Source organism: Miniopterus natalensis, chromosome 15 (genome assembly GCF_054644295.1).
Source record: "Miniopterus natalensis isolate mMinNat1 chromosome 15, mMinNat1.hap1, whole genome shotgun sequence".
NCBI classification, from domain to species: Eukaryota; Metazoa; Chordata; class Mammalia; order Chiroptera; family Miniopteridae; genus Miniopterus; species Miniopterus natalensis.
This window is the reverse complement of record NC_142095.1, coordinates 3265444-3286852: the sequence shown is the minus strand read 5'-3', so window position 1 is coordinate 3286852 and position 21409 is coordinate 3265444. Positions and strand designations below refer to the sequence as shown.

At 51.8% G+C, this 21409-nt stretch overlaps 1 protein-coding gene across 2 annotated transcripts; it reads right to left on the bottom strand.

Annotated features, from left to right (window-relative positions):
* Positions 1 to 4663: 4663 nt before the first annotated feature.
* MON1A (MON1 vesicular trafficking associated A) lies at positions 4664 to 21331 on the bottom strand. Of its 2 annotated transcripts, XM_087824721.1 has the most exons (7): positions 19851 to 21331; positions 19298 to 19403; positions 8908 to 9047; positions 7214 to 7699; positions 5859 to 6624; positions 5021 to 5168; positions 4664 to 4922 (listed from the first exon to the last, which is right to left on the bottom strand). In XM_087824721.1, the coding sequence occupies exons 2-7, from the start codon at positions 19336 to 19338 to the stop codon at positions 4782 to 4784; spliced, it is 1722 nt and encodes a 573-aa protein (XP_087680847.1). In that variant the 5' UTR covers positions 19339 to 19403; positions 19851 to 21331; the 3' UTR covers positions 4664 to 4781. The 2 variants fall into 2 exon arrangements, with proteins under 2 accessions (XP_087680847.1, XP_087680848.1); XM_087824722.1 differs by lacking the exons at positions 19298 to 19403; positions 19851 to 21331 and adding an exon at positions 14047 to 14212.
* Positions 21332 to 21409: the final 78 nt, after the last annotated feature.

Genomic DNA, 21409 nt, shown 5'->3' with positions numbered 1-21409 from the left:
CGGGCTGGGCTGGGAGCAGGCTCGAGGGCTGGGACGGGCGTCCAGCGCCGGCCCTGGGAGCACGCAGGCAGCGGGTGCCGGCCCGGGGCTCCTGTGAGGCACCCCCTCCTCCCCTGCCCTTGGAGCTGAGCACCTGGCGAGGGCGGACACGCACACCCGGCCCGGGCTAGAGAAGCTGACTCACCTGCCGCCCCAGCCGCCGCTCCCAGGCCAGCTCCGAGGCCAGGCGGCCGCAGGGTGGCGGGCGGGGCGGCGGGCGGGGCCTGTCGAGAGCTGGGCCCGGCCCACCAGACTCTCGGGACCCTGGGCCCATGTCCTACTCCTCCTGGGAGCCGTTCTCTCCATGGCCTGGGGGTGGGTGCGCGGGGAGTGGCCCGGAGAAAGGTAAGTAGGCCTAAATTGGGCTGAAGGGCAGAGGGGGCGGGGTCACCCCAGTGCCAGTGAGGGTTTGAGGACCTCCTGACTCATTTCTTCTCTTGGAGCCATCTTACAGCCACACCCTCAGCGCTGGTTCCGGGGCAGGGTCTGGGGAACCCACCGTGTGGGGAGGAGACCAGGAATGTGTGCGGGATCAGAGGAGAGAGGTGAGGGGCCCCCAGGAGTGACAGGATCCTCTGTGGGCAGGGGTCATCCTTCCCGGGCTTGCCCTGGGCGGTCAGCAATAGGATGGTGTCTGAGGAAGGTATGTTTGCGCCTTGCCCGCCTTTGAACTGGAGGGGTTACAGGATGGGGCCAGCCGGGCTGACTGAACAGTCGAGTTAGGGGAGAGGCAGCTTATGTGGAGGCCCAACCCTAGTTCTGGTCCCCCCATCGCTGCCTCAGTAATGGAAGCTGTAGGATGGGGACAGGAAAACACAAGCTGGCCTTCCTTTCTGGCTCTGCTTCAGCGCCCCCTGATATGGGGGAAGCATGGGCACTTCTAACCTGCTCTAAGCCTTGCTGGGCCTCAAGTCTGTCGCTCTGTAAAATGTGGATGTAGTTCTGACTAGGTGGTGTCCCAGAGCTCTCTCTCTGGGCTGGGATGTGGGGGGTGGGGGTGGGGGGAAGGGAGGCAACTTAGGTCTGCTCTTCCCATCTCTCACCTGGACTCCGTAGCCTCCCCCTGGTAACTGGCATGACAAGCTCAGGGGAGGCCTGCATGGTGGCCTTGAAAACTCAAAGATCAAAAGTAACCACATACGATGGTCTGAAATGAAAGCTTAACTAAAAGCAAGTCGTGGTGGGTGGTAGTCCTATCCTAGGCCAGCATCTTCTTTGACAAAAGTCAATCTTTAACTGAACCTGTCTGTTGTCTTTTTGCATCCAAGATAGCACCTTTGGAATGTCTGAGTAATCCCTTTTTTCAGACCCCTCAGGGCACAATCTCCCTCATTGTCTGTCCCTGCCACACCATCTCTGTGTACCATACATGTTCATTGTTAACTATCCTATACCCACCGATGTAAAAGAAGTATTTGTCTCTTCATTTCACCCTTTGTTTTTAAAGCAACCCATGGATCAGTGCTTCTTAACCCTGGTTGCTTTTTTTTTTTCAATCCTTACCCGAGGATATTTTTTCCATTGATTTTTTCCGAGAGTGGAAGAGAGAGAGAAAGAGATGTGAGAGAGACACATCCACTGGTTGCCTCCTGCAGGTGCCCCCACCAGGGCTGGGGATGAAGCCTCCAACTGAGGTACGTGCCCTTGGCCAGAACTGAACCTCAGGCTGACACTGTAACCACTGAGCCAAATTGGCCAGGGCCATTTTACTTTTATCCAATTCCAGAGATTTCCCTACTTTGCTTTCTCCCACATCCCTAATCTACCACCAGTGAATTTCATATAACTCTCCTATGCCTCTTTCTTTGATTGTAATGTATGAAATAAAGTGCAAAACTGCCATTCTCTGGAGCATTTTCTCAATCTGTTGAGATTTTGCTTCCTGGCAATTGTCGTCAGTTTGGCTCAAATAAACTCATAAATATTCTCTACAGGTTTAGACGTTTCTTACATTGACACTGGTCCCCCCTCAACGCTAAAGAGGGGCCTTGGGGGACATCCTCAATCTGGCAGTCCCCTCAGCCAAGTGGGCCTGGACCCTGGAGGGAGGGGAAGCTTCACAGGGTGGCCTTGGTCTGAGGACCTATGAATCTTGGGTCCCAGGGCTTTGAAAAGTAAGGGGAGTGGGGGAAAGAGGAGCGCTCAGCCCAACAGAATTCATCCTGGCCCTAGGAGCTGTAATTTCCTCTACTCCCCACCCAGCCCATACTCCTTGTTCCTCCTTCTAGATGCACCCTTTTCCCTTCCTCCTCTTACAGCTTAGGTGGCATCTCCCCCAGGAAACTGTCCTGGTCCAGGCAATGCCAGGTCCATTTTTTGAGTCACAGACTCTGTGCTACATCCATCCCAGCATAGTTCATTCTGGATACCCATCTCCCTCCTCCCCCCATTCCTAGTGCTGGACTCCCTTCCGCCTGGAGGCTGAGCACCTGGTGACAGAGAAGGGAAAGAGTACCTCTGGCCACACCCAGTGCCGCAGGATCCAGCGCCAGAGGTAACATTAAGGCACTCCCTTTAACCAGAATTAGCCCGGAAATGAATAAACAGTAGTGGAAAATCATGGCATAGTTCCTGGGTCCCACAGTCAACATGTCTAAAGATAGTCATGCAGAGCAAAACTGAAATGAAACGTTCTCCGCCCCGAGCAGAAACATGCGTTCTCGTGACCTGTATCCGGCCTTGGGACACTCAGAGAGACTTCAGGGGCCCTCCCTAATCACCCAGTCCTCCCCTTTTTGTGGTAGAGCGCAGCAGTTAACAGTTGGTTCTCTGCTGCCACCGTGTGGCTAAGCTGTTGGCTGCCCCCGGCCAGCGTCCCCATGTAAGCAGCCTAGGTCACGGACCGCAGGTGGCCACAGGAGCACCTGTTTCCCCTCCCCATCTGCTTGCTCTGCAGAAGCCTGGGCAGGCAAGGCCTGTGGGGGAAGTCAGCTAATGGTGCCTTGCAGTGCCCAGGACAAGCCTCCCCCAAGATGAACTCACAAAGCCTGGCCTCTATTTGGCTTATGACCTGTCCAACTGCCGTGGCATCTGTCACCTTGAAGGAGTGCTAACCATTTTGCCTTCTTTGGGCTCTCACTCCCCTCTGAACAATACTCCAGCGAACTAGTGCCAACTTCTTTCTCTAACCCAAAGAGATCATCTGAGTGGCAGCAGGAGGACCTCTTTAACCACAATAGAACCCCACCACTCTGCAGCTTTAACACATTCAGTGGCTCCCCACTGCCGGACTTTTACCTGAAGTTTGAGAACCCTAGGCCTTGAAGACTCCTCCAGCTTCCCTGTAAACCAGTCATACCAGGTTCTTTACCAGGTCCTTCCCTTTGCACGTGCTGGTTCCTCCACTAGGAACACCTTCCCTGCTAGCCTGTTACCCCTTCTCCAGATAACCCCCACACTCCTAGGTGCCTACTGTCCTAGATACACACATTTATCTAATTGTGACTACCCCTTCTCGTAACTGCTCAGAGTAGGTGCTGAACTGCAGAGGAGCTGAGTGCCCTACAGGGATCAGGACAGCCAACAGGGGTACCTCGGGGCTGACCACTGACCAAAACACCAGTAAGTCATGGACAGCTGGCCTGGCACCACCCTGGCCCCTGAGGCAGTGGTTTGGAGCCTTGGCCAGCAAGGGGAAGAACAGAAGCAGGAAACAGGCAGAAAAGAGGCCCAAGGCAGGTGTGCAGGGTAAGCAGCACCCACAAAGCCTATGGCTGCTCCTGAGGGCCTTGGGGGTCTAGGCAGATGGCCTGCTGCCACACTCATTCTAATGTGACCAGGGAGGGGCCAAGGACAGTGGCTATGCTGCCATTTCCTGGAACAGTTAAGTAGAACCATTCCAGTGCACCCTTGGCCCAGGCCACCCACACAGACACGTTCTTCAACATGGGTTGGTTTTAGCGCAGAGTCTCTTGGCCTAGCTCTCAGACTGCATGAGCATGACTCATTGTTAAGTCTGAAGACCATATCCAGTGGACACTGTTCTCTGATAAAATACTTCCTAGGTCTTTCCACCCCTCTGCCAATGAGATGGGTAAGTTGTGGCAAAACGAGGAGAGCCCCCTTGGCAGCAAGGGAGAGGCTTTCTGCACTGTGCCTTGAGCTCTGCCCATAGAGGGTCTCATGATGGAGTGAATAAGGCTGGGCCTTCGCTGCTGAGCCTTCTGGGGCTCCCAGCTGTACCAGGGCTCAGACTCTCCCCACGTGACTGTCCCCATCTTACTGAGCTCTGCCCCTGCTGAGCTGCAGCAGCCCTTTGGGCAGAGCCACAGACAGGGCTCCCGGGGTGGTTAGGTGGTCCTTTGGGGAGGCATCAAGGGACTCAGACTGAGTATGGGGGTGGAGCTATGGGGGAAAAACCAGTGGGGTGCTAGAGAAACCTTTACATGTGGTAGGACTTCCGTTGAATGGAAACAGCTCAAGCCCAGGGTCCAACTCTGAGCTCACGTGGCCTGATGCCATGCGAGGGAGGAGGTCTAGGGGCCCAAGTATGCACGTGCCCGTGTGGGAAGCATGGCAGGGGCTAGGGAGGAGGACCCAGTGTCTGTATGTGAGTGAGGTGGGTGAGCAAAGGAACCAGTGACAGGGCCAGGCAAGTGTCTCCCCAAAGCACTTTAATGGACGCACCAACCCACCGTCCCTGCCTGCTGCCTGGGCAAGAGAGAGGGCCAGCCCCACCTGCAGGTTCCCGTGGCTTCCATGGCCCAGTGGGATTAGGAGGGCTGAGCCCACACACATTCACATCAGTATGTGAGGGGCGTCAGGATAAAGAGGCGGTCTTCTTCCTTGCGGATCCAGCGCATTAGCTTATGGATGGCATCGACGGCAGACGCCTTGGTCCCCAGAGGGCTGTAGCACATGTAGAGCTCAAAGCCACCTGTCACCTGAAGGAGGGGGCACAGGGTGATCATCCAGATTAGATATCCCTCGTGGCCCCTGCCAGGACCCTGAGGAAGCCCAGCTCATCCCAGGACCTTCTTACCCAGGCCAGGAGGTTCTCGTTGGGGCCTGTGTAGTATATGGTCTTGAGCGGGCGGGAGGCATTGTGGGCTCGGCTGTGCAGGTACTGGTAGAGGCCCAGCAGCCGCTCTCGCTCCTCTTCACTGGAGTACGGGGCCTCAATCTCAGGGCTGGAGGTGGGGGGTGGATTTGCAAAGGCATGGCTTTCATTGCCTTCCCTGGAGATCTAGAAACACCTATTCCTAGCTAGGGTGACTCTGCCATGTGTCTTAGGCTACAAATGCTCTCCCAGGACAAGGCATTGTCCCCCCAGCACAGAAGACTCCCCATGAAGAGCTGGGCCCACCCAGACTGGAGGCCTGTTCTCCCTCCACCAAGTTCATGGCATCTTTGGTGACCTTCCCTTAGAGAGGCCAATCTGAGTTTAGGTGTCCAAGACAGAGCAACAGGTCTGAAGTGGAAGGGAGGGGAGATGGGAACTCTCTGGACCCAAAAGGGGGGAAAAGGGAGACAGAAGCTGCCACATCTGGTCCCAGACCCTCTGTTGGAAGAGGGGAGAAGTTCCACATCCTGGGCTGGACCAAAGTGACCCCAGGGCAGGACCCTAGAGACATCTGTTCCAAATTCCTTCTCTGGGTGTATTGGGCATTTCCAGGCTGTCTGGGTAATAAAGTAGAGAGGTGTATGCCCGCGCAGAGTAGGGTGATAGGGAGTCTGGGTCCCTGTATCATAGTAACACGGACCCAGTCTCCGTCTGTTCCCAGAGGGGTCGTCAGCTTCAGCACCGCATCAGGGCTCAGGCCCAACCAGCTCCCCCAATCCCATCTCCCTCAAGCAGTGTCCCCCAGACCCTCCCTCACCTGGTGAAGAGTCCTGAGCTCTTTGACTTATAGAGGAAATGGCGCAGGTCGGGGATGCCCACTTGGGCAACACTGTAGTAGGGTGTGCGCAGTGCCTCCCGCAGCGCCGCGTGGGCCCCACGCTTCCGCAGGCGCTCCTGAAAGCGGCGGCGGCAGTCAGAGACTGCAAAGAAGTCCTCGCGGTCGGTGGAGACGAGCAGCAGGCACAGGTCGGTGTCCGGCTCCAGGTAAGAGATGTGCGCGTGGAAGAAGCCGGCGGCGTTGAACTTGGGCAGGCACACGGGTGTCCAGGCCTCGCCTTCGCGGAAGGACGAGGAGGAGCTGATGAGGTTGAAGAGCAGGTGCAGGTCGATGGGGTGCAGGAACTGGTCCTTGCGGCGCACGAGCGCCACCAGCTGGTTGCGCGCCAGCAGGATGGAGAAGACCAGGCTGCGCGCGCGCGCCTGCTGCAGGCTGGCGCTCACGGCGTCGCGCACGGCGGCCGCGAGGGGCAGGCAGCGCGCCGCCCCCATCAGGAAGCTGGGGTCTCGCGCCATGAGCTGCAGCAGGTTGTCGGTGATGCGCTCCGAGCCCGAGAGCAGGCGCCGCAGGTCGTAGTTCTGCTTCTGCTGGAAGATGTGGCTCAGCTGCGCGCCTGTGAGGAGGCTCAGGATCTGGTAGTAGATGTAGAGCAGCTCCTGCGTCAGTTCCTGCGCCGACTGCCGCGTGCGGGCCACTGCCACCAGCACCAGTGGGCTCCGGCGCACGAATACTACCTTGTAGCCGTCTGAGGGGGGGTGGGGGTGGGGGGGATACCAGCTTCAGTCCCTCTCCAGGAAGCCCTCCAGGATTGGCCTTACCCAGCTCTCTGGGAGCCCTGCCTCCTGGCAGCTGGTCGTCTTCCACATCCTCTCCACCCTCCCTCAAAGCTCTGCACACAGTAGGGGCTTTCGGGATGATGAGAACAACAGCAGCTCACGGCCCCCTTTCCCTGAGGGATCGGGCCTGTCATTGCAACTTGCTTCACAGACTGGCACTGGCTGAAATGCGGGGAGCCCTTCAGAAAAATACATATTCTTGTCCTAAATGGCAAGAAGAGCTGGGTGGGGCTCAGGAACTGGGACTTTTCGGTCACCTCCCCAGGCTTCTCACCTCTCCAAGGACAAAACCCATTTCAGAGCCCCCTTTGGCCCTCACAACAGCCCTATGAGGCAGTCAGTGTTGCTATTCCCTGTTCAGGTGAAGACATGGGGCCAGTGAGTGGAGGGGCTGCCCTTGGTCACACAGCACATCCCATCCCTCTAGGCCCTGGGAGTCCAAAGCCTGCTGTGAATTAACCCTGGGGATCCCTTCCAATCCCGTGTCAGGCGGCTCACCTGCGTGGATGGAACGAATGGCATTCTTGTCAGCCTCCAGGAAGGACACCAGGGCCACCATGACACCCATGGTGCTGGAAAGCGCCTCCTCCGACCCGTAGCGGGAGTACACAGGCTTCCCCGCCTCGCTCAGCACAAAGATATGCTTCTGGTGCAGTCGCCAGGCCTCAGCGGCCTCCTCCTCCTCCCCCTCGCCCGTGCCCTCCCTGGGGGGCTCTGTGGCTGGTCTCCCAGATGCCCCTGGGGGCTCCACCCAGTCCTCAGAGCTTCCTGGCAGCATCTCTTCCTGGAGGTCTCGTGCCACACCTGTCAGCTGGGTGCTCAGCTCACTGAAGTCCTGGCTGATCTGGCGCATGTCTGCAGGCAGTGGTGGTGGACCCCCAGCACCCTCCGTGGGACTCTCCCCCGGAGCTGCCCCATCCTCTGATTCAGTCAGGTCCTCGTAGGAACGGGCATGGACGAACATGGCACCCTCCTGCCCAGCACCTGTCAGCCAAAAGCGCTGGTGCTTAGAGTAGTAGCCGCTGGCAGACCACCTCACCAGCAAGGTGTATCTCCTCGACTCCAGCTTGACTGCCTGTCTCTATGAGGCACATCACTCTTCCTCCGGCTACTGTCTGCCTGCAATTTACAGGCCGCCAGGCTCCTCCTGTCGCCCTGGGAGTAAGACCCAAGCCCCTCATGGCTATGGGGGCAGCTGGTATCTATCTGCCTGCCTCTCTCACGCTTATCTCGCAGCCCTTGTCCATCCCAATCCCACTGGCCTTTGTCCGTCTGCTCTTTGGACACCCTCAACACCCCCCACCTACCTCAGGCTTCTGCACCTGCTGTTCCCTCTGCCCGGAAGGCACTCCCACCTCCCCGCAGGTCTTGCTCTTTGTCAGCTCCCAGCAAAGATGTTAGTTGCCTCCTTACCTGACCTCCAACCCCAGGCGCTTTATATCTCCCTCCTGAATTTCTCTTGCAACACTTATCAGTTACTGTCCTTCTCCCTGTGATGGGGTCCCTCCCAAGAGCAGGAATCTGGATGTTCACTGCTGTGTGCCCAGTACCTCGCCTGCACCTGGAATTCCTCCTGTGCCCACTGAATCTCTCCCTGGGAGAAGATTCCCTGACTGCTCAGGCCGTAGCTCCTAATCCACTCCACTGCAATGGCCCATTACCCTGTGACTCCCCCAGGGGCCATGTCAGTCTTCCTCTACTGATTTTTTTTTTTTTTACAGAACAGCTCAACAGGTATATTTCAGGTCTCTATTATGAGTTCAGCATTGGGGGGGACACAACTACCCTGTGCTCAAAGAGCTCACAATCTGTGGACAAGAGAGATGGTCAATACAGACATAAAAAATAAAACTACAAAATAACTGGTGTTCTGTACAGATCATGGTCAGAGCAGGCCTAATTTGTGAGGAGGTGATATTTACGCTGAGAGCTGAGCAGGGAGGAGCCACGCGGGTACACTATAGACACAGGGAATAGGAGGAGAGCCCAGGCTGGCAGCGAGTGGCCCAACGCAAAGTGCAGAGGAAAGAGGGGAGCAGACTGAGCTCGGTTCCCTGCAGTACCCCCAGTATCTGACAAATACCCAGTGAACAGCGGAACACATACATGAGTGAGTGGGAGGGAAAGAGGGTTGGGAATCCCAAGAATCTGGAGTCTGCTCTAGCAGTCAGCAGCGCACGCCCTGCCCATACCTGGCTCCATCCCCTGGGCCAGTCCCGGTGTGGGGCTCTCGGCTCTCTCCACACTCTGCCCATCAGAAGGAGCCAATGTGCCATCAGGGCCTTCGCTGCTGCTCTTCCTCTGCATGTCAGCAGCCATCCCTTGGGCTCTCCTGTGGGGCAAACAAAGGCATCATCCAGAGGAAGGGGGAAGGTGCTGTTGGCAAGAAACACTGGCATAATTAACAGTGGTTAAGTGTCCCTCACCAGGACCCAGCTAACTCAAACCTCTGGGGAACAGGTTCCAAGTATTCCCCTCTAAACACTGAAGTATGGCCCGGCCGGCATGGCTCAGTGGTTGAGCATCGACCTACGATCCAAGAGATCACAGTTCAATTCCTGGTCAGGGCACATGCCCGGGCTGTGGGCTCGTTCTCTCTCTCTTAAATCAATAAAAACATATTTTTTAAAAATGAAGTATGTTGTTCTTTTCCTGATAATAAAAGGAAGAATTCATGGTATCTATTCATTGTAGAAAACTTGGAAAAGTACAAAGAAGTGTAAAGAAAATATGTCATATTTCCACCATGCAGGATCTTTCACTATTCACATTTTAGTGTATTTCCTTCTAGTCTTTTTAAAAAATGTATATAAAAATGTAAATTATTTTTACAAACTGATAGCAGCTAATACTTATTGAATGCTAAGGTAGCCTGCTAAGAAGTTGATGTGGATTAAGTTATCCACTCCTGATCACTGCTCTCTGAGGCAGGTGCTCCTACCAGGTAGCTCTATAGATGAAGGAACTAGACTGGGAGAGTTTGAGCATCTGGTTCAATGTCACTGCAGGAAGGAGGCACTGGAGCTGGGAATTGAAACAGTTCTCTGTCCTGATATCTTTCACTGCACATCCTACCAGGAACATTTTTCCATTCAAAACTGAGTTGAGCAATAGTTCTTTTTGGATATCTAGGCACTTGCAAAAAAGAAGTGAGGCAGAGGAAACAGGCTAGTCTTCAGGCTGGAGCCTGGCTTTTCTCAGAGTACACTTTTGCAACTTTTGAATCTGGCACCAGGGCTTGCCTTACTGATTACAAACAACTTTCGACAATTTCTATTACCGGCCCCAATCTCTTTTTTGACTTTTAGAAGCACGCACATTTACTTGGATGTCTTACAGGATCAGGATCTCAAAGTCCTATGTCCAAAACTGAATTCCTGGTAATCCCCTTAAGAAGGTGTTCTGCCCAGAGTTTTCTCTATCTCGGTGAAAGACAATGTCAGCTTTTCAGTTGTTCAGTGAAAAATCCTGGCGTCATCCCTTCTGCCTCTCTTTTCCCCATACCTCATATACCAAACCACCAGCAAATCCTATTGGCTGTACTCCAAGATACAGGCACACCCAGCCAAATGTCTCTCTAGTTAATATTTGCCCACAGAATGGTTTCTAATGCCTAACCCTGGTAGCCAGCCTTTATTTGGTCCCCAGTGAGCCTCAACTCCTAGTATCCATGCCTTTGGGTACCCCCCGTCACACTGAGCTGGGCTGATCCATATAACCAGTAGGCTAATGTGAAAATGACACATGACTTCTGAGGCTAGGTCATAAAAGACATTGTGGCTTCTGCCTTGTTCTCTTAGATCACTCTCTCTAGGTGGTGCCATCAGCCATGTTGTGAGGACACAAGCACCCCTACAGAGAAACTCACCGCAAGAAACTGAGACCTGCAAACAGCCCGTACCAATGTGCCAGTCATGTGAGTAAGCAATCTTGGAAGCAAATCATCTCATCCCAGTCACGCCTTCTGATGACTACAGCCTCATGAGACCCTGAGTCTGAACCATTCAGCTAAGCTGCTCCCAAATTCCTGACCCACAGAAATTGTATTAGAGGATACATATTTATTGTTGTTTTAAGCTGCTGAGTTTTGGGATAATTTGTTACGCAGCAATAGATGACTAATACAACAAATAGGTATTGATTCAGCTTCTGTTTATATAGAAAAAAGTATATTTACAGCATCAAAATTCTATCTGCATTTTAAACAAAGTATGTACACTTAAGGCCTCAAATTACATTCCAAACAGAACTGATGGAAGATCACTGAGTGCCAACAAAAGGAGCTTACTTGCATCATGTCTGTTGCAGGTACTGAAAGAGGTCATGAAACTGGATCAAAGCAACAGATGTTGCCAGGTGATCAGGAGGAAACATTTTAAGCATTTTATATCCTAACATTCTAATATATTGGGCATATATCAGGCATATATTGCCCTGTGTTTTACTGCCATTTAAGAAAATTGCGGATCTGGGGATGAGGAGGGAAGTGTTACACTTTTTTCCCCACTTAAAATAATGGAAAACTGCCTGGGCCAGTGTGGCCCAGTTGGTTGAGCATCATTCCGTGCATCGCAAGGTTGCTGTTTCAATTCCTGCTCAGGGCACATACCCAGGCTGTGGGTTCGATCCCCGGTCCCCAGTAGGGGTGTATGCAGGAGGCAACCGATTACTGTTTCTCTCTCTCTCTCTCTAAAAAAATCAATAAAAACATTTAAAAAATAAATAAAATAATGGGAAACAGATACTAAATTATTGATTCCAGATACAATGTCCAACTTTTGTGGAATGGATTACTGATGCTAAGTGAGAAATGTCCAAATCAAGAATCTGACTACTTCTCATCACCTCCGCCACTAATACAATGGTCCAAGCCACTGCTATCTCTGTTGCAACCATCTTCCAGCCAGTCTCCTCACTTCTGCCCTTGCCCCTCCGGTCTGTCCTTCTCACAGCGCTCAAAGCGATCCTCGTGAAACAGAAGGCAGGTCATGTAATTCCTTTGCTCACGACTCAGTGAGGGTTCCACCTCGCTCAGTGAGAAAGCCGGTTTCCTTACAGTGCTGTGCACTCTATCCATCCTCCAGACGATTACTTCTTTGCTCTCCTCTCCTGCCCCTTTCCCCCACTCGTTTTCTTATGGGCCCAGCCACACTGACCTCATGGCTTTCCTTAAGTAGAGTGTAAAATTATACACCCCTTCACTTCCACATCTCCTGCTTTTCCCCTTACCCCGACCTCACCTGTTCCACTGCCTGGGCTAATGCCTGCATGACTCTCACTTCCTTCAGCTTGCTGCTCATGTGTGACCTTATCGGAGAGGCTTTCCTGCAATATCCTTCATTCTTACCCCCTTGCCCTGCTTTATTCTTCTACATTGAAGGTCCCCCTGGGACCTGCCACAGATTTCAGAATGTCAGCTCCACACTCAGGAGTTTAATTAATGTTTGCCAGATAAGTAACTTTGGAGGGGAGAAGGTGAGAGGACACCCAGCTACAATGTAGCCTCTGGAGATCCTGCCTGTAGGGAAGACTTGTCCTTGCTAGTAGTCAAGTGTTCAGGAACAATGTCTCTGGAAAGGGACCTGGATTAACCTGGTTTGGTTTTATAAATCTGTTTTCTCATCTATAAAACGGGGACAGTGATAGTATAGATTCCTTGGGTTGTGGAGGGTTAAATAAGATAATCCATGTAATCTGGTTACCCTGGCGCAGAGTAGGCGCTGTGCACTCAGCTGCTGCTTCACACATCATGATTATTCCCACTTAGCATTCAGACCATGTGTAGCTGTGCTTATACACGGATCCATCCAGAGGACTCTGCCATGTAAATAGGTCTTTTGAGAATCTGCTCGGGAAAATGTGCTTCTGTGAAGCCAGGTGGGCTCTGGCCTAAAGTGATTCACCTGTGATATTGGGCCAAAGAGCTGTCTATGGGACTAGGGCTGGGAGTTCCTCCAGGCTAACTGCCTATTCATTCATGGGCCCTGGATTTGCAAGAACAGACCAGTTCTCTGCTGCCCCTGGAAGTCTCTCCCAAGTTGAACCTCTTGGTCTGTCACATGTTCCTGCTCTGTGGCCTCGCACCTCTGGCTCAAAGACCCAAACAAGGTCTACAGCAGCATACCCAATGTCCCAAGGGGCCACTACCCACTGATCTCTTGTGGGCCTCAGGTGACTGAGTCAAGCCTGGCTGAGTGGTACCTGAGTAAAGTGGGGGCAGGGTCAGCTGGCCAGGGCTAGTGGATGCCCCCTTCACCACAGTTCCCCTGCCACCTGAGATCATGCAACATCTCAGCATCTCCAAGACCAATCTAGGGAATCCAGCCAGAAGCCCTGATGAAGCAAACAGTTCTCTGGACACTTACCCTGGAAACCAGGCAGGGAGCAAAACCCACCCCAACACCACTGGACGCATAACCTGGATAGCTGAAGCTCCTGCGAGGCTGGGCCTGAGCAGTTAAGCAAGAGAGGTCTCTTGGAACCAGTCCCAGATGCTCCCTTGGGGCCCCTCCTCAGGGAGCTTCTCAAGAAGCCCCTAGGGCTTGCTACTTTGCCTGAAAGTGCTCTGCTGACAGGAGCAATGCCACCAGGGAGGCTGACTCAATCAGCCCTTCTAGTGTGACTCCCTCCCTCAGGTGCCCGCCCAGAAGGGAAGAGGACCTTGCACAAGCCCCTCCCTACTGGCTCCCTCTTCCTGCTTAGATAGTGTTCCATCCAGCCTTGACCCTTTGAGGAGTGGCCTCCCGGGAGGGTGGTGCCGGCATAGGTGGGTGGGAGGCAGACAGGGCTCAGGTGAGGCTGTGCAGTAGGTGCTTCAGCAGGATGCCTACTCCATGCTGAGAGCATGGCCTGGAACTAGTCACGGCCGGTAGCCACTCCTCTCTCTGACAAAGGCTGTTCACCCTCCCCTAGCAAACTCCATCCCAGAAAGGGTGGCTCACCCAATACGTGAGCCAGAGCACCCTTGTGGGCCAAGTCCCGAGCCCCAAGGCAGCGACCCCGCTCAGCCCACAGTCACCTTCGCGGATCTCGGAGAGGACTCTGCGGGCGGAAGGTGTGCATTGGGGGGCAGGTCCTACCTGGCCACTGCCCCCTACAGGACTTCGCCCTCCCAGCCAAAGGATGGGTTCCAGGCCTCGCCTTTTGTATTCCCCAGCTGGGGGGCCAACCGGCTAAGGCACCCCGGAGAGAACCAGTCCTCCCACCGCAGAAGGCAGCGCAGAGGGCAGGACCCCTCCCCCCACCTCCGCCTTCAAGCCCCTCCCTCCAAGGATGACAGCTCTCCAGTCTCCCGGCGCCCCCAGGCCACGTGGGTGGGGAGTCGGACTCACCGGTTTCTCCGGGGGACCCAGGACGCGCAGAGATTGCGGGTCACTCACTGCCCTCCGCCGGGCCCCCGGGAGGGCACGGGTACCCGGCCGCGCCCGGGCTCAGAGCGCAGGTTCGCGGGGCCACGGCACCGCGTGGACACAGGCATGGCCACAGAGCGGACCACCGCCCCCTCCCACCGCCCCCGCCCGGCCGCGAGCCCAGGAAGACCGCCCGGCCCGCCTCTCCGGGCAGAGGCCCCGCTCCAGCCGCCTGGCCCGACCGGCCCGCCCCGCGCTGCATTGTGGGAAATGTAGTCCGCGAAGCGCGGCCGCCGTGAGGGCGGGGCGGGGGCGCAGGGGGCCCGGGAGGGGCGTCGGGTCCCGAGAGAACCCCCCGCGGGGCTTCATCTGGGCCCCGCTGCCCCACCCCGCACCTTTGCCTCCCGCGCCCTGGCCCGGCCCGGCCCAGCGCCTCCGCCAAGCCCCGAGCCCGAGCGGACCAGAGACCCAGACACCCCGGGCCCTGCGCCCCGCACAGCGGGAGGTTTATTTCAAGGGAGAGAGAGAGGCGTCGGCGGCGTTTCCTTCACGGACTGCGGAAGGGCCGTTCAAGTTTGGGGAGCTTTATAAATGTCATTAGTGGGTCCGCCGCACTAGCTGTAGAGGATCTAACCACATCAGTTGTTGCTAAAAACAAACATCCTTTTAGCCACGTTTTAATAGAATAGTGTGAGGCAAAACACTAATGCCTGGCCCTGACCCAGTAGCTCAGTTGCTTAGCTCATCTCTGGATTAACACACACACACACACACACACACACACACACACACACGTAGCTCAGTTGCTTAGCTCATCTCTGGATTAACACACACACACACACACACACACACACACACACACACACACACACACACACACACACACACACGGAGGGTGCAGGTTCCATCCCTGGTCAGGGCACACACAAGGATCAACCAATGAGTACATAAACAGTGGAACAGATCAATGTTCCCCCCCCTCTTCACAATAAATAATTAAAAAAAACCCAAACCCACAAAACATTAATGCCTGGACACCATCCCCAGAAAATTTGATTTAATTGGATTGGGATGGTACCCAAGTAACAGTATCTTTTTATTATTATTTTGTTGTTGTTAATCCTCACCTGAGGATATTATTTCCGTTGAATTTTAGAGACAGTGGAAGGCAGAGAGGGAGGGGGAGAGAGTGACACATAAATTGGTTGCCTCCCACACCGCACCCTGACTGGATTGAACCTGCCACCAGGTACGTACGTCCCCTTGACCAGGAATCAAACCCACGACCCTTTGGTGTCCAGGCTGACATTCTATCCACCGATGCATACCAGCCGGGGCAACGGTATCTTTTTAAAAGCTTCTCAAGTCCCCCCGCTGGGCGTGGCTCAGCGGTTGAGCCTCGACCTAGGATCCACACAATCCGGGTTCGATTCCCAGTCATGGCACATGCCCTAGTTGTGGGCTTGATCAATGACTCTCTCATCATTTTTGTTTCTATCTCTCTCTCTCCCTCTTCTTTCCTCTCTCTGAAATCAATAAAGATATGTTTTTAAAAAATAATTAAATAAAAGCTTCCCAAGTCAGGCCGGGGTGGCTCAGCACTTGAGCATCCATCCACATATGATCCAGGAGATGGAGGTCAATTCTTGGTCAGGGCACATGCCCGGGTTGCAGGCTCAGCCCCCAGTAGGGGGCGAGCATGAGGCAGCTGATCAATGACTCTCTCATCACTGATGTTTCTATTTATCTCTCCCTCTCCCTTCCTCTCTCTGAAATCAATAAAAAATATATATTTTTAAAGTAATAAAAAGGCCCGGCAGGCGTGGCTCAGTGGTTGAGCATCAGCCTAGGAACCAGGAGATCACAGTTCGATTCCTGGTCAGGGCACATGCACGGGTTGAAGGCTCAATCCCCATCTGGGGGCGTGCAGGAGGCAGCGGATCAGTGAAGACTCTCTCATCATTGATGTTTCTGTCTTTCTCTCTCCCTTCCTCTCTGAAATCAATAAAGATATTTTTTAAAAAGTAATAAAATAGCCCAGCTGGCATGGCTCAGTGGTTGAGAGTCGACCTATGATCCAGGAGATCTTGTTACAATTCCCGATCAGGGCACATGCCCGGGTTGCCGGCTCGATCCCCAGTAGGGGGCGTGCAGAAGGCAGCTGATCAATGACTCTCTCATCACTGATGTTTCTATCTCTCTTTTCCTCTCCCTCTTTCTGAAATCAATAAAGACATATTTTTAAAATAATAATAATAAAATAAATAAAAGCTTCCCAGGTGATTTGCCAGGGCAAGGAATCACTGCTACAGAATTTGCAATTTTCTAGATGCAAAGCAATAAAAACAGAAAAACAGAAAGCTTCCCAAACAATTTTATTTTGGGGGAACAGTTGAAAGATGTACAATTAGGGATTAACAACAATACTGCTCATGTTTTCTCTGAAGCAATTAAATCACTTTATAGCCTTGTGGTCAATTCACCAAGTGGTTCTGAGATGGAAGAAAAGTCTGAAATCACTCCTTTGATTTTCCTTGCTGTTGCAAGCACCCCAATGCAGTGTTCTGCCCCTGGGTTTTTCTCCTGGTGTCAGATGGATGCCACTTGGCACCTACCTCTACAACACTGGCCTGTGATGACATGGTGACAAAGCTGTGGCCTTTTACCAGAGATGGCTTTGCACAGGGCTATTAGACCCTTGCACATAATTCAAGGGAAGCTCTCTTCTCACCTTTAGGTAAGAACATGTGAGAAAATGCCCAATTCCTTAACTATTCCCCTGCAAAGGAGATAGGAGGAGGGAGGAAGAGCCTCTCCGGGTCTCCACAGATCATTATTTTCTCTCCTCACTAACTCAGGTGTCCAGGCTCCCTCCCTTAGAGTAAATGTCACTTGTATAGGTTTGCTCTCATTAATCCTGCCATATATTACATTATAAGAATGTAAGCCATAAAGATCCCACATTCTCTGGTTGGTACAGAAATATCCTGGCTATAGTCCATTAACCAAAAATTGTACCCTATAGAATTGATCTCCATAGAAGACAAATTTAAACTTTTCTAACATACCTAATCAGTCTCCTTGACAGTCTCCACGTTGACCTCAGCATTTCCTCGAGTCTCATTCTTTTTTTTCTTTTTTAAAAAATATATCTTTATTGATTTCAGAGAGAGGAAGGGAGAGGGAGTGAAAGAGAGAAACATCAATGATGAGAGTCATTGCTTGGCTGCCTCCTGCACGCCCCCTGCTGGGAATCAAGCCCACAACCCGGGCATGCGCCCTGACTGGGAATTGAATCTGGATCTCCCAGACCACAGGGTGATGCTCAACCGCTGAGCCACGCTGGCCAGGCTCGAGTCTCATTCTTGCTTTCAAGCATATCACCTCCACTAGAAAGCACCACTGTCACTTAGAAGCACTGCACCTACTTAGCAAGTAGCCATACATATACCCTATGTGCTTCTGGCTAAGACTTATGCCTAGGACACTCTCACAGAGCTGCTGACATAAGAAACGTCCAACCCTGTAGAGAATTTCTATGAGTTTGAGCCCAAACAGATGACAACTGCCAGGAAGCAAGATCTCAAATGCTCCAGAGAATGACAGTTTTGCGATTTCATTTATGCATTTTGGAATTAGGGAGAGAAAGTAAGGAAGATTACGTGGAGGTGGGAGAAAGCGAGGCAGGGACTGTATTTCAGGATAGTTAGTGTATGTGCTCTCTTGAGAGTGGTTAAGGCTTATTTCAAAGGTATGTTAACCTAGATGCACAAAAGCAATGGACAGAGTTCGCCTAAGACAAAGACAAACCTTTTACTAAAAAAAATTATATGCCTTACGTGTGACTACCCACCACGACATGCCTGGTTAGGAATTTATGATCAGATCACCCTGTGAGGTTACTTTCCACAGAACCCCTTTTTCATCCATAGAGCAAACCATTGTGGCTACTTTAAAACATTTTAAGGGTGTTATTTAAAATTTCATTTTAGGCCCTGGCCGGGTAGCTCAGTTGGTTAGAGCATTGTCCCAGTATGCAAAGGTTGCGGGTTTGATCCCTGGTCAGGGCACATATAAGAATCAGCTAATGAATGCATAAATAAGTGGAACAACAAATCACTGTTTCTCTCCCTCCCTTTCTTCCTTCCTCTCTCTCTAAAATCAATCAATCAATTAAAAAAAATGTCAATTTAATCCACCTATTGAATTATATTTGAATATTGAGACAACCCCTTCCTTTACTTTTTGCTGATAGGATTACCAAGAAATAACTCTTCGTCTTTGGAGTAATCATATATGTCAGCCCCATGATGGCAGTGCTGCCCTGCATGGTCCTGCTGCAAACTTTGGGCTTTGCCACAAACAACACTACATGCTACCCTGTGCCTTCTGTTGTCCTCCAGGTTTGGGGCTCCTCGAAACCTTAGCTTTCTCTTTTGTAGGTCCATAATTTTCATGGACCAGTATGTCACCTCCACAAACCTCCTGTTCTTCCCCGTATTTCTTTTCTTGCCTTATTGGACATTTCTGAACCTAAGGTGCTGCCAAGAGGTTGTGGTTAAAGTGAAATGACCTGATTGTATCCTGAGGCTTGGATCAGTCCACAGCCCCGTTGCTATCTTGCTTGTGTGACTGAGGGCCAAATCCTTTAACGACTCTTTCAGTATCTTTAGCAGTTTCCCCTCACACAAATACAAGTAGCTATGTGGAGTATTCAGATAATAACAGTCAGTCCTTCCCTAGAAATTTTGAAGAGGTTTTCCTTCCTGCCTTTACTACTTTGCAACTCTTGGTAAGGCAGCTGGTTTTCTTGCTCTCCTGGAAAATTTCACCTGTGGTCTTTTCTCATCTCTCTCTCTCCTAGTTATTGTCTCTCATTTTAACATTTGATCAAATCCCTACTTACAATGCTTAAGAGTCATGACCCCGAGTGAGACTGAGACAACAAGAAACAACAGGAAGGATAATGTCTTTCTCTTAGATCAAGACGTAGGGGCTGAGAGAGAGCCCACCTACCTGATTGGACCCTGTACTCCCCATTCCAAGTGAGGACACTGCTTTGGGTAAGCCCTTTTAAATAGCTCATACTTCCTGATCTTAGGCAGTAAATACGACCTTATAGGTACTATGGGCCCATGTAATTAAAAAAATTTCCATCCCTAGCCAGTTTTGCTCAGTGGTTAGAGCATTGGTCTGAAGGGTACCAGGTTCAATTCTGACCAAGGGCACATACCTCGGTTGCAGGCTCAATCCCCGGCGCTGGTCCGGGCACATGCAGGAGACAATCAATTGATGTGTCTCTCTCACATTGACTTTTCTTTCTCTCTCCCCCTTCCACTCTGAAAAGCAATGGAAAAAACATCCTCAGGTGAGGATTTTAAAAAAAATGAATTCCAGAGGCTTCCTCTGAAAACGCTCAATAATTACCTTAATGAAAAGGGGAAAGTATTCAGTAGCATGAGCCTTATAGTGGCACAGACCTGGGTTGGAATCCCCACACCCTCTACTTTCCTGCTACCGGCAAATCAGTCTTTCTGGGCTTTGGTTTCCTTAACTATAAAAGGGCGTATCATATGGTTATTGTGAAGATTATATGACATAACGAAACACTAGCACAATGCCAGGCATACAGTGTGATAAATGGTAGCAATTATCATTACCCAAGGACATTGGGCAGAGGCAAGAAAAATTAGTTCCTTAACACGGTCAGAGGATAAAGTACTATCTGATAATGGAGCAATGCATCAATAATGGCCCAGTTTGGGAAGCAAAGTCAAAGTACTCACAGTTCTTTGTAAATGTTCCTCCTCTTCTCTGGAACCTCTTTAGTGCTGGTGAGCCCCTGGCCTCAGGGCTGGAACTCGGATCTATCTATATATACTCGCTCCCTAGTTCCTTTGGCCTTCTCACCCAAGCCCAAGACTTCAGATACCAGCACTAGAGATATGCTGATACCTCCAAGGTTTGCATCTCTAACTGACCTTTACCCTGAACTCCAGACTGATGTATCCAACTGCCAACTGCAGGTCTCATTTGTCTACTAGGCATAGAAAACTCAACCTACCCCTAACTGAGCTCCAGCTCTTTCTACCAAAACTGCTCCTCCCGCATTCTCCCCTCTCTTCCCTTATCCTAGTTGTCTTCTGTTTCCACTGTGACCACACAAGTACCAGTACCATCCTTTTGTGGTTGTATTACTGCAAGTCTCCTAACCGGATTCCCTGCTTCTGACTTTCCTACCTTCAGTCTATTCTCCACACAGCAGCCAGAGGGATCCTATTATCATGGAAGGCAAGTCATAGTATTCTATTTAGAGCCCTCCAGCAGCTTTCCATCTCCCTCCTTACAGAAACCAAACTCATTTCAGCAGAGACTGTGTATCTTGTTTAATTTGTTGTCTCTCCACTAACTGCCCCCATCTCCATCTCCACTAGGTGAGAGATTTTTATCAGCTTTTTTTCCTGTATCTCCAGCACCTGGTACAGTGCTTGGCACACATCAGGTACTCTATACAATTCTTAAATGAAGAATTGACTTCGAGACAAGATGCCTGAAAAGTGGGAACGTAACTTTAAAGACTACTTAACTCAACAACTTCCTTTCTCTACAGATAAGGCTTGCTTTATTTTAGAATGCTTTATAGGTTTTTCTTGCAGCAGACTTCTTTCATCCCATGATATTGAATTTAAGCTATAAAATCAGGTTTCCTTCCCTGAGGGTGCACTGGCAGGGACACCAGGTGGCTGGAATCGGCAAGTGTTTCAACAGCGTAGACGATCCATCTGGAAGCCTGGATTTCGAAGAACAACCCATTTGAAGAACATGAGCTAAAGCTGTGATGGCCTCTTTTCCACTACATGGCTGGTTTGCAGATAGCTTCGTTCCTCTGTGACCTCGCACATGTCACCCTAAGCCAGATTTATTCCCTGCCAACTAGCAAGGCCCTGTGGAAGCTGGGGAGATCTTCCTTCAAAAGTAAGGCTTCTGAACTTTTAACACGGTTAACGTAGCCTAGTATTTTTGAGCTGGGGATGCCTAACCTGGAAACCTATCGGAAGGAAATGGGGTTGAACCTCCGTGATCACCGCTTCTCTAACTCAAGTCCTCCTTCTCTCGCGTCGATTCTCGGTCTCGGGCGCCCTTTCATTTCCTTCGCAATAACAGACCATAAGACAGCCCCGAGCTACGTACTCCGGAGTCGTAGCCACGCTCCCGGCCGGCGGCAAACCTCGCGAGCCGGAGGACTAGCGGCCACAGACCAGCAGCCAAACCACAACACCCCCGCCCCCCTCCGCGGGGCCGCCGCACGGAGGCGGGAAAGCGTGCCCTCCTATTGGACGCCGAC

Bases quoted from the DNA above. Each gene is read 5' to 3' on its own strand.
- MON1A (XM_087824721.1), bottom strand. From the start codon at position 19,338: ATGTGCCCGGACCAGCGCCGGGGATTGAGCCTGCAACCGAG. The intron at 7,700-8,907 runs GTATGGGCAGGG...TTTGGCTGACAG, and splicing joins GGCCCAGGGGATGGAGCCAG to GTGCTGGGCAGGAGGGTGCC. The intron at 6,625-7,213 runs GTGAGCCGCCTG...ACCCCCCCTCAG, and splicing joins CATTCGTTCCATCCACGCAG to ACGGCTACAAGGTAGTATTC.